Source organism: Apium graveolens, chromosome 11, assembly GCF_009905375.1.
Source record: "Apium graveolens cultivar Ventura chromosome 11, ASM990537v1, whole genome shotgun sequence".
NCBI classification, from domain to species: Eukaryota; Viridiplantae; Streptophyta; class Magnoliopsida; order Apiales; family Apiaceae; genus Apium; species Apium graveolens.
Window position 1 is genome coordinate 183499542 of NC_133657.1, and position 13743 is coordinate 183513284.

The 13743-nt window shown below is 33.3% G+C and overlaps 1 protein-coding gene across 1 annotated transcript; it reads right to left on the bottom strand.

The window, feature by feature from the left end:
• Positions 1 to 2441: 2441 nt before the first annotated feature.
• Positions 2442 to 13743, bottom strand: LOC141696762 (putative sodium/metabolite cotransporter BASS4, chloroplastic). The gene is made up of 14 exons (XM_074500889.1): positions 13519 to 13743; positions 13089 to 13161; positions 11831 to 11938; positions 11690 to 11757; positions 11437 to 11515; positions 9501 to 9559; positions 9343 to 9411; positions 7685 to 7798; positions 7153 to 7174; positions 5527 to 5594; positions 4705 to 4790; positions 3861 to 3990; positions 2897 to 2998; positions 2442 to 2828 (listed from the first exon to the last, which is right to left on the bottom strand). Exons 1-14 carry the CDS (start codon positions 13696 to 13698, stop codon positions 2754 to 2756), a joined length of 1233 nt encoding a protein of 410 aa, XP_074356990.1. The 5' UTR covers positions 13699 to 13743; the 3' UTR covers positions 2442 to 2753.

Genomic DNA, 13743 nt, shown 5'->3' on the forward strand with positions numbered 1-13743 from the left:
GGCCAATTATTTAGAAAGTGACATTGAGGGTCATTTACCCAAAAAAAACGACATTTGGGGTCAACACCCTGCGTTTTATAACTTATAATTGACTTAAAGTAAAAAATACATACAATGTTTAACTCGTATGTTATTTATATGTTACTTATAAGATATCCCACTTGTCGAGACCCTTTTGCCACTTGAGCTTTGTAATGAAAACAGCGGCACTATGGTCCTTGTTAGAAGTGATGACCTAGATTGCATGGTAAGTAATGTACCAAGTGATTACTCGTCTCCTGCTTTCACATGAGCTAATGTTAGTGTGAATTTTTATGGGAACCCGAAAGAAACTTATCTTTATCCCTGTCCATACCTTGTTTTTCCTCACTAGAGTCAGTAGGAAACAGAACAGCAGGAAATAAGTCTCAGAATGCTAATACATGTCTTGGTCCTTGCCTACAGCTCCATTTTCTATCTATTTGGTGATGAATCATGTTGACCATGAATCTCTTGGAAAAGCAAAATCTTGCAGCATACCAAGCTATTAAAAGCACTTTATATATTACCATTAGTGTAAAATTTTCTGCAATAAACGTTAACGTTCAATAATTTACGTTTACTGCTGCATCAAGTACTTTTTCTTGCACCATGGATGCGAAGAGACCAGCTTGAGTTTTAATATCATTAGGTAATTTTATTAGTTAATCATGTTTTTCTTTGATTTTTTATTAACGAAACCAAACTTAAACATTGTATATGGGTAATGAGTTATACTTCTATAAAATATCACATGTTTAACAATAGTTAAAACATCAACTTTTATCAACCACTAACCAGGGAACCCATGTCTGAACTATTCTTATGCTGTGCTTCGCATAGACATTTGCTCCTAAAGTGTCTGTTGGACAAGTATCTGTTCTAGAGATGCACAAAAGGTCCACCGGACCGGATTTTCCGAAAATATCAGAGCCCGTTTATGCTCTCGAGGCGGGCCTAACCGGACTTTTCTTGGGGCCGGATCGGATCGGACCGGGTTTTTTTCTAATTAAAATCGGATCGAGTTTTATTAAAGATTCCGAAGACTATATATCTTGGCAACTAGGTCATCGTAAAAATATATTAATTTACATGAAATATTTTATGAAAACATTATTTCGTTATAAACATTTAAGTTCGGTAAAAAATAAACATGTTTATAGAATAATATGTTTTATCATTGTTATCCAAATCTATATAGTGTACTTATTATATCTTCTTTCATTATTTATGCAATGAAATATATAAATAATATTATTAATCACAAATATGAATATATATATGTGTTTAAATTATTATTTATATTTATAATAAATGTGAATTCATAAATATATAAAAAAATATATGTTATAATAATCAGATTTTAACCGTGCTTTTTCGGACTTTTAATCGAGCCGGGCCGGGTCGGGCTTTGCCTAAAAATAGAGGACCCGTCGAGGCCCTAAGTCCGGGCCGGGACCGGACCAGGCTTTAACCGGGCTTGACCAGGTTTTGACCGGATCGGGCCAGATTTTCGGGTCCGGACTCATTGTGCATCTCTGATTTGTTCACGTAACAACTCTCTGTGACAGGACCAAATACAAAAAAGAAAGAAAGACAGACGCAGGTAGGGGTGTACACGGATCGGGTTGGGCGGGTTGGGAGAATTTAGCAACCCAACCCAATTAGTTCGGGTTTTCAAAATTTCAAACCAACCCAAACCGTTTAAATTTGTAACCCAAACCGTTTTGTATTGTTCGGTTTGGTTCAGTTTGATCGGTTTATTAAATATACAAAATTAATATAAAAATTATAATAAAACATAAGGTTTCAAAGTTTAAAACACTTGAAAATAGTTCAAAACAATATTACAATCCTCCATATTAAATAGTCTTAGATGAAACAATATTACAATCCTCCATATTAAATAGTCTTAAGCATCTAATTTTCGACATCAAAATTACTAATAATATTGCTTACGCTTTAAATATTGGAATGAATCATAAATGCAAAAAATATAACACTAATCAAACATCTATTGTTGTTACGAAATGAACTATGAACACGGAGGTTATAAGTTACATTTAGAGTTAGAGATATATAGATCTATGTAAATGACCTAAACATAATTTTGGATTAACTTATTAGCATGTACATATATATTTTAATCGAGTTGGGTTGAATTGGTTTAAAATTATCGAAAACCATATCCAAACCAATTAAATCGGGTTAAAATTTTTTCAACCCAACTATATATCGGGTTGAAAAAAATCGGTTTGGTTCGGCCGAAATAGGGTCGGTTCGGTTTGGATTGGTCGGGTTGGCCAAACCGTGTATAGACGCGGGTGAGCAAACAGGCAATCTACATTATAGACTTTTGGTTTACTTCGTAGTCTACACATCAAATATCTGACTTCGGGACTTCTAGTATTTTACACAACAAATACAACTTTATCAACACTAAATATAGAACATCTCAAACCTAAGAACATAATAGATGTATTACTGTGATCCTGTACTGGATACAACATGCTACAGTAAAGGAGGAAATAAGAATGAGAAGTCCATAATAAGTAGCAGCAGCAGACTTGTGTACATCGAGCACTTGAGGGCGTATAGTTTTACATGCATCACCATGCAGAGATATGACAACTTCATACTCTAGAACCATTTTGAAGAATAATGAGGGGATTAGTCCTCCCAGTTTCCACCATCCATTTAGGATAACCAGCGACTTCACCTTCTATTTTCCGGGCTTAAGTTGTCTTGATGTTATCGATAGACTGCTCCTTTTGAAGCCAGAAGCTTACAAGAACAGAGTCCAGAATAATCTACAAACATATATAATTAGGTTTTAACTGTGCATAGCTAGAGAGAAATGATAGTTAAATAAAGTAACCTGATTCAAATGTGCCGCAACACAGGGAATGACAAGCAAACTAGAATCGCCAAGTGCACCACCAAGCTGCTGTACTACTGCTACCATCACAGGCAAGGTTTTCTGGATGCATGCAAACAAACCAAGCCTTAGCTAGCCCTAAAGTAAAAACCAAGAGAACTTCTTTGCTTAAAAGAGGTAAACTAATATCGGGGAAGTCAATGTTTTTAACTGAAGTCTTCAGGTCTGAAGGGCTGCAAGTAGTACCAACCCAAAGTTTCATGTACTTTAATAGGGACAGCTACTTTTGTTGGAAAAATCACATTCAGGATGGGGTTTCAGCATTTCGATTGGACAATAAATGTCATTGGTAAAGATGATCAAAATTAAGAGAGCGGGATTCTGATGCTTACTTCATCAGCCTCCCAACCTTGGTACTGGATGACGACACAGTTTCATCAGTTGCCAGACTTAATTAAAATGTGGCGGATACAAACCTGTATCCGGTATTCGTCTCTCCAGATGTGACTGTAAAGAAATTATACTAAACCTAAAGCAACACTTGTGAATTAATTTGACCAGACACTAACACTCAAGAGACAGTCCATGTACCATAACTAACTACAAGCTTATTATTGGCCATCTGTTTCATAGTAATTTAACCCGGTTAAAGGGAATCGAAATTTATTCCGATGAGTTAGTGTTCAGTTGATGAATTTACTTGGTTAGAACTCGTAACCGAAACTGATTTCCGTAAACCAGGGAACTCACTCTTCACCTATCCCATGGAATCCAAATTGTCCCCATTCCCCCCATTCCCGTTAACATCCCTTTCATTCTCATTCCCCTTAGTATCCAAACGCCAATATGTCATTTTTCTATTTTAGTCCCTATACACAGTTCTTATCGAAGGAAAACTATTTCTTTGTCCAAGTTGATGCATAGTGGCTTTTATCTATAGGAAATATTTTAGCCGAAAAATTACCTGACTTGCAACGATCAAAAGTGCAGTCACATTCTGCTTCTTTGAAAAAATTGATGAGCTGCCGCCAGATACAACTGAAAGGCTCTGTATGCAAAGAGCATTAAAAGCCAATAGGACTAGGTGAAGGAGTCTGCAAATGGGAGGAGTAATTATATCAGCTGAAGCTACTATATTTAATCAATATAACCAAAACTCTGATTAATCTTTAATTCCGTTCACAAACACAAGTCGCATTACTGTAGTTTATAAAAAGCAAACTTAATACCCAGGACAAGATTTTACTAAATTAAAAATGTAATACATAACATTAGTTTACAGTTTACACTGCAGTTTCTCCAGGATAAAAATTAATATCTTTTTAGAAGCAGGAACCCCGGGAGCTTAGAGTTAATACATACTTGACAAAAAAGTAGAAGAAAAAAGGAATATTATTCCATAGGAACAATGCTAATACTATGAATAGGAAATTACACTAAAATTTGTACAAAGTAGTAAAAAATAGAGTTTAAATACATATTTTAAGCCCGGTTAGTGTTAAAATGAAGACAGACGGGCATATTGACAAAATGAAATGTTCAAATTGATTTTAAAAAAAACTTTAAAGAAAGGTTTTATTATCTGTGCATGGACAGGGTTGCTGTCGTGTTAACTTGTTAAATAGCCGCGCGCCAGGAGGGGAGGGGAGGGTGGGGGGGGGGAATATTTATTCAATTATTGGACAAGTTTTACAGCTAATCTACCAGTAATCGGCCATTATCTTTCACTTGTAATTTTACATCAGCGCTAAGCTACAAGAAAACGAGCATTTAATACTTAAAAGATAAATCATAATTAAAGGACATACATTCCCATTCCAGTAGCAATGAGACATGTTTCAGGCTTAACCATCATTAGAAGAGATCTTGATTTGCTCACTTGCATCCAAGGAACCTAAGTATCATGCAACTTAAACACAATAAAATTTTCAAGCGAGAAAATTAATAAAACTGAGTGGGATAAGTAGACAGTAAAAGAAATGATAAATGAAGCATAGCAATTATAAATATCTTAAATTAATATTTCTCTAGAGAGCTATGGCAAACTGGCTTCTTTTATCAGCAAGACTGACTGGAAGTCTTTCCCAGCATGATTTCCGTTTTGTTATATAGGATGAAGCTCATAAAAAATTCAACCTTTTTGTCTTCTGACAGAGTGACAGTGAAAATGAAGCAGTGCAAAAGAAGACTGATAAAGATTACTTATTCATACTTTGTTTATTATTAATTGCAGATATAGTCTTTATTAAATCATATTATTTCTAAAACATTTTTGGAGTATAATATATTTTGGTAGGTAGAATCTATGTAGGAGTACGTTCCTTAATTTGGACTTTTAACTTATCTTACAGCCTAAAGGTTTTAGAGACCCTAGTAAGGCGATGAACCACGGAAATTTTCATTTATTGATTAGAATAAAAGTATAAATTAAGAATTCAGATCTTTTGTTTTAGTTGTGATTTTCATTCGTTTCGTGCGGATACATTCTGTACTTTCTTCTGCCAACGACCATCCTGCATCAAAATCCTTTCTATGAGGATGAACAAAACAAATGTAAGCCTTCAGGGTACTCAAAAGGGACATGTATGGTAGGCATACCATTAAAGTAATAGACAAGGTTTTGGTCTTACCAAACTGAGTAGGATTGCACTTGTCATTGACCAGAGCTTACTATTTCTGTCAGCAAAGTTAGCCAACCCTGCAATCAGCAGTAGATGAGTTAAAAGGGAAGACTGTCAATGTAGAATAATATAACACTCATTTACTCCATCCAATGGTTTTAGTCGAGTACAAGAAATCACTAAAAAACAAGAGATGACCAGAAAACTAAACAGTACTATAACATACTACATCGACCACTACCAACCTTAACTTTACTTTCTATTAGCTTACATCAAATCTGAAACCTGGTGGGAACAATAAAATATTGGGAAAACTCAACAACCATTAGAAAAGCTACAAATTAATCATACACAAGGTACAATATTCTGTCTCTAATTAAATTAAGAAAATGTCCGGACTTTAATAATCAGAACATAGATTGTTGGAAAGGAAAAAGGTTGAAGTTTACCAAATCCGATATGAAGTAGATGGTTCCATGGACATTAGCCATGACAACTCGATCAGTTCGGTACGTCTCTGATGTTCAGTAATTTCAAGTCCATGTTACGGTATTCATAGTTAGTAGCATCAGTATTTTATCTACTATTGAAAAGGAAAAAAATAGATCTTTAAAGGAGTCACACTAAGTAAAATTTCTCACAAATGAACTTAGCTAGTTAACCTACATCACATAAACAAACAGATATATGTCGAGCTCAGACTAGATTAAAAACAAGGTGAGCAGAGTCACACTGCTTTCCTGATAATTAGTTTTCCAAAGAGACCTTGATAATCCTAATTTCCAACACTGCATCTTTTCTTCTACATGCAAGATCCATGAGTTCGGTACTTGGCGCCTGTTGAGACTGTACAAAAAGTTGTCATATTTGACATCAATCTCTCGGAAGAGGAATATTGTTCTCATCTCAAGGGCATAAGAGGGTTAGATGCAATTTCAGATGTCTATCGGGCAGGAACATAAGATTGTTATTCCATATTAGCATAGCGTTCATCCCTTGAAAGACAATTTCGTTACGTAAGGCACAACTTCTAGCAATACGGAGCTTTTGGCTTGAACATATAGCTACTGCATCAGTATTCTAGGATCAATGTGAATCCAAACATTAGGTCTAGAATAGCTAGTGGTAAGCTCATGACACTATTTCATATGGTTATTTGTATAGCTAATAGTCATGTACAACTTGATGGGCAGAAAGAGGACATAGTGATTGACAGACTTCAGCAAGGGAATATGACTGATACCAGTATCAGTCATTTGTTGAGAGAGATAATCAGCTTTGCAGAATATTTTACCATGGGTCCATCCAATTTGTTTAAAGCTAGATATGCACAATACATATCAACCATCATGAGGCGAGTTCTCTTTATTGTCTGACTCTGTACTTTATTTTTGCTTTTTTGGTTCAACAAGCCTACATGTAAACTTTTATATGTGAAATGAATCTGGGATACAGTACAAAGAAACACTCTTTGCACATTTCTTCTTTTAGATTTAACACATGCACACAGAGACACATCCACATATATAAACATAAACTTTCTGTAGTGTCCAAGTTACGTCAACCAAAAGGCAAAAATACAAAAGTATATTCTCACATATCATAACATTAACATGAAGAAATTGGAATGCATACCTTTGAAAGACTCACGACAAACCTGTTCAGTAAAACACAAGACCAATTAGAAAAGATGGGATTATAAGCATTAAGAATTGCTTCAAATCTTTTTTTTGTCAAAAGCCTCATTTAAAGAAAGATGCAGTATGGGCAAACAAGAAATTAGCTTCCATAACGACTTCATTAACATAATATTATAATAGGAAATCACATATAAAAACGTACTATTAGAAATAATAATAAAGGTACAAATTCCTTTGAAGTTATTTTGCTTATCATTTTTTATTTTAATCAGAGAAGGTAGAAGTCTATAGTCAAGGTACAAAAAAGTATTTAAAATGTAAATAAAATTCAAAGATGAGTTCCATTGTACACCATAATACCATATACCCTCCAACTAATATGTCAAGCTACAGAAGCCTAAAACAATGCACAAAAAACCTTTTTTCTCTTCCCAAATTTGCGAATTTGTTAGTTACAGACATTTTTATCCAAACAAAAACCAAAGAAAAGATACATGGGGTTTTAATCAAAATACTGAATTCATTACCTTCCCCAAAATAATAGGGACTAACAATGTAGCAACGAGATTTTTGAGTAACTGCTTTGTCGGAATAGATATCCCCACTCCAGCAGCGATAAATCTAGAGATAGAAAAAGGGACCTGATTTGGAAATTGCATCAGACAGACTGCTAAAGATTAACTGTAAAAGAATGATCAATCTACTAGTTTGCAGTTCAAGTCAGTATATATATATGACCAATATATCACATTCATCATATTAGTAGTCGTCAAATACTAATCATAGATGAGTGGATCAAATTAAAAAGAGTCATTGCACGCTGATTTTCCTTAACTTTGATTTCATCTCACTTTAGTAACAGAACTTTAAAATGCGGTACGTTACATTCATTACCTTTACAATACACTATTAATTGCATAACATCGACAGTTTCCTATCAAAATAATAAATAAAGGCGTTTCGAAGTCAAGGGATGCAAAAGGTAGCGAGTTTAAAAGTTAGGGGATGCAACATGTCACACTTCATAATGTAGAAGGTTTTCAAGTTAGGAAGTCCTGCCAAAAGATGCAAATCCGGGGGAAGGGATAGCTGTCATCCCACAGGACCCACAGTCTGTTTCCTACTCCGGGAAACATATTTTACAACCAAAATAATAGCTCAAATTAACTAAACATGTAATTTTTCTGATACTCACAGAAAACTAAACAGATTATATATATTAGGCAAAAGAGGATGTCTATTAATATCAAATTATTATATACTATATAACCTACCCATAAGAACATGTAGATAAAGGAAAACTCACAATCAAGTACCATATGATAGCTCTTGCCACTCACAAAGAGATAGGGAATTTTTGTCCCCCAACTGAAAAGTCACCAGAGAAATTTTCAAGAGACAAAATATTACCTAAGCAACTTCACAACTCTAAAATCTTCATCTTTTACAAACTAACAGGATTGCCATGAAACAGAAGTACATTCCAATGGAATAAGAGTCTCAAGTCATTCCAAGACATTCCTCCTCCCCATGAAACACTGCTACGAAGATGCCGAACTAGGTTGCTGGAGGTGTTGACCAAGGGATGGTCCTCTATATGTGGTTGGAAGGTAATCTGAAAATTGTGATAGTGTTTGTGTGGTGGCAGTTGTAGTGGCTTAATAACAGTTGAGTGGTGGTTGGACTCTAATGCCATGTATGTATCAATCTTATATTTAAAAGAAATAAAGTAAAAACATCGTCTTATCTTTTTTAACCTTTTCCGGGCATTACATTGGTTATACATAAAATCATTCACTGATGTACACATTAAATATTATCTATTTTAACTGATGGAATAATGAAAGAAGAGCATGACCCTTTAAAACATCTGAACTAGACCCTAAAAAGTGAAGTGTCCACTGTCCAATACCAATATAAAGTATCCGACACAATTCCATGCCCACACATATGTCCTAAGGACACAATCATACAATAAATGTCCAGCATCTACAGGAAGGATCTGACTCAGTTTCATGCCCACGGGGCCACACCGATTATTACAGGCACAACGAAATTGCAAAGTTCATGAAACATATATTTAATTTTCTAATATAATGAACTGAACTGCTTCTAATTATTTAAAATAAATTATAACACAACTGTTTAAACTGGACATGGAGACTTGCACAGAATATTGACTTACAATCAGAATACCTAACAGATTTGATATCACTGTCATAGCCAGAGCAAGAGCAGAGTTTCCTCCAATAAGCTGCACATGACCATTTAAACCTTCATTTAGATGTCTGCACGAACCTATTTTCAGGTAGTCAAAAAGCGACATTGCATTGTAGATAGTACCCGGGTAAGTGCAACTCCACTTGATAATGTTGTTGGCATACAGCTAAAAATAGCCAGTCCTATAGATCCATAAAAGTCGTACTATTAAGATTACTTTACTTTGGATGACATTATAGTCTAATTACAAACATCTAAAATAACTACTACATAACAATTTTGTGTACAAATTTATTTTTACTTTTACCGATGATAGGACAGGGGTAAAAGGGAGGGTTAAAGCAGGGATAAAGTCCTATCCTTGCAGAGAATCATCAAGAAACACACAAAATCCTCAAATTTGGTTCATAATTCAACTCTATTTAATAAAAAGAGATTACAATTGTTTATACTAAACTCCTAAGACTTGGTTAACAAGTGACTTGGAGACTAAATAAAATCAACGATAAAAGGAATTTCTATAATAACTCATACATATTTGTCATATTAATGACTATTTATTTACAATGACTATTATTACTACTTACAACCATAAATATGTACCTCACCAATTAAATATATTTAACAATAAAATGTGTACAAATTACATCAATGATTATATAATATATAATTTTTTTTCCTATATGATTTTTATTTTCAAAATATTATAAGGTAATAGTAGAATAATTACAAATAGACAAAATATAAGCTTTATTACCTAAAAAAGTAAATACCAACTATTTCATTTTTTTTGTAAAAAAAAATTATACCTAGGTGAAGTCGGGGCAAACAAATTTTTATGTATAAATATAAACACTTCCGAACAAAATCTTGGAAATGGACGGGTAAATGTTATCTTTAACTTATATAATTTAGTAATTTACGTAGGAACAAATAAATGGCCTACGTGAATGATTCTTTACAAATTGTAACCTCTACATGTGCGGATTTTCTTATGGAATTTTTAAACTTCAAATTTCTTGAATTGTTGATTATATATTACTAGTACTAGTTTAAATCTCGTGCGATACACGAGTTCCGTTAATGTTAAAATAATTTTTTAATTTTATTTATTCAATCATATAATAATTTTAATATATTTTATATAAATATATAATAATTATAAATTTATTATAAAAATAATAAAATAATTAAGAAGAAGCCGTGGTCGTAATTTAGTAGGATAAGGTTTGGTCCTAGTTTAGTGGGATAAAGAAAGTATATCTAGTAGTTTAACATGTATATAACACTATTTCTTTTTATTTTTAATAACCAAAATAAGGGGATAATTGTTGAACCAAAATAAATCTCATTTTGGTTATTATAGTTTATTATAGATAATAAAAGAATTAAGAAGAAGTTGTGATCGTAGTTTAGTATGATAAGCTTTGGTCGTAGTTTAGCGAGATAATATATCTAGTAGTTTAGCATATATATAACACTATTTATTTTTATCTTTAATAATCAAAATAGGGGATAACCGTTGAACCAGAACATACCTCATTCCGGTTATTATAGTTTAGTATATATGTCTTATTAGAGAGTAAAGATTTACAATTATATTAAAGAATAAATGAGACCATGAGAACTTTAAGAGATGTGAAAACTGAAAATGAAGGAGAAAGATAATTAGTGGAGAAAGAAAGAAAAAAAGAATTAGCGAGGAGAGAGAATGAGTGGAGAAATAATTAATTTTTTATTAATATAATAATTAGTGGAGATTGGCAAGTAACCAACTATTTTCAGGGAGAGATTGACGTGTGTCCAATTTAATGAGAGAGTGACACTTGTTGTACTCCCTTTTAGTATAATGCATATGTGATCAACCTAACACCGAAGTGCAAAATGTTTTCAAACTTAACGTCTTGTTCAATGCTTTAAACTAAATCCATAAGTTCAGATGGTGATGCCTGATTGAGCTCAATTATGCAAGCACTAGCAAAAATTGTTGGAGTCTTTATTTCATGCTGAAAAACTTCACAAGTGCAATTTAAAAACGCAAGGTTGCAAATTAATATACCTGTGACAAATTCTTGAGGCTGGAGATGAAGTTGCATAATTAACCTGGAAAACAAGGGAGTTAACAACAATATAGAGACCTGCACCAACAATATTATCTTGTATGAGAGAATTTCACCAATTTAATTTTAACAAGGTTATATCACTAGGTGAAATAAACCTCCCAGTAAATTCGAGAAGAGAGGAAAGAATTAAAAATAAAATAAGAAGGCAAATATTAATTAGGTACATGCACTTAAGTGCTTCAAGCATACCAATCCAAAAAGTCCAACAGGCCACGCTTCGGTTGTGGCACCAATCTCTTCAGTACGCAATGTCAATCCTATATCACATAAATTATGAGCCTTGTCTCATCAAACAACAAACAGAAAAAAATATGAAAGGTCAATTTTTACCTGCGATTGAAAATATTCCGAAAGTACTAAATTTAGAGAGGTTATAACTATCAGCAAGACAACCTAAGGTAGGATTTGCAAGACCTAATGCAACTCCACCAACAAGAGCTGCACAAATTTTGTCAGTAACCATCAGGAAAAGGAACAGATGTTTAAAGATAAGTGTGTGAGAAAATAATTTGGTAGGAAAGGACCGAAGGTGAACAAAAATCTATAAAACTGAAACTACAGAGAATTCTAACTAACATAAAAATAATAATAATTTCCAACTAAGCTCAAAACACCTTACTATAAGTCTTATAACATATACTAGAACTAATTCTGATCTAGATGTACCATACACACAAGTTTCATAAAGAAAATAAAATAAACTTGTAAGAACTGTAATGTTGAAGATTAAATAAAAAAAAGTTGCTTATCCTAAGCTTTATCTTAAATTAATGTTCCAAACGTTTCTTCTATTATTTCTATATTGATTTTATCTGTTTACTTGATCAAATGGTTTCTACCGGACTATTAAACAATAAAAAATGTTTTTTTAAATTTCTCCGCTAAGCTTCTTAAACTGCTAAAGAATAATTAAGTAAACAGCAAAACCTTTCCAAAGTAGCAAAGTTGTGAGTGAGATGTTTCTATGCACTCATCTTGATAAAAACATGTTTGACAATCTTATCGCTGTTTGTGCCCTATTAGCACTAGACTTAAAAAATTATTTGGACCGGAATTCACTTCAAATCATTATATTATATCTATTTCGGGTTAAATACTAGTTGGTCACTAAAATCGGCTTAATATATCAAGTTGGTCACCTAACTGAAAACGGTATCAAGATAGTCACTAAAGTCAGTGATGAGTACATACCGTTAATTATCCTCAACATTTAACGGAACCGATCAATCTTGGTTCATCACTTTCAAAGCCAGACTCATGACTACATCTCTAAGCTTCAAGCAAGCCAAATGCTACTTAGTTTTTAACACATCAACATTTTTTGTCTTCAAGTATTAAGAAAATTTAACGAATTGTACGTGTCGCTAACTTTAGTGACTATTTTGATACCGTTTTCAGTTCAATGACGAACTTGATACATTAAGCCGACTTCAGTGACCAACTAGATAATAAACCCCATTTCTAAAAAACTACATAAAAGTAAACTAAAATACAAAATCAATTAACATAAACTCGCAAACATTAAAAACCGAACAAGTACTATCTTAATCTTAATATGAGATACAACATGCCATACACAATTATTTACCTAACGGAAGAAAGTTTTTTGAAGCAAAATTCAACAACGGTTTGGTCCAATTGGAATCTCCGCTGCCATTTGCCTGATACACAAACAAAAACACACCACTTATAACATACAATTCAAAATAATCATAACATATACAGTATTGGTAACTCACAGTTTTTTTAAAATATTATCCAGATTCTCAGAATTTATTAAATTATGGCTCTCGAGCTCAGCTAAAAATTTCGGGCCCGGGCTCGAGCCATATATTTCAATCTCGAAACTCGGTTAAACTAAAGTTCGATAAGCTCCAACTAACTCTACAATATTTTGACAACAGCTCGAATTCGATAAGCTCCGCTCGATTAAATATATGAAAAATAAAAGATATAAGTTTAAAAATGTATATAAGAGTGATGATTAAGCATATTAAATTGTTATGATAGAGAGTGACCTGATTGGATTGTAAATGAGCTCTGATTATAAGGCCTCCTTTAGGAATTAATTGTTGTTTTCGATGAAATGGCGTAAGCCTATCGGCTACGTTGAATGAATTGTACGCCGGAAAGTGAGAACTCCGGTAAGAAGACGGCGAAGTTCCGGTGAGAACGAGGGCTTTAAGTACTCCCGCCATAGTCCGGTGGAGAAAACAATGAGATATCTTAGTTAATTTATTTTG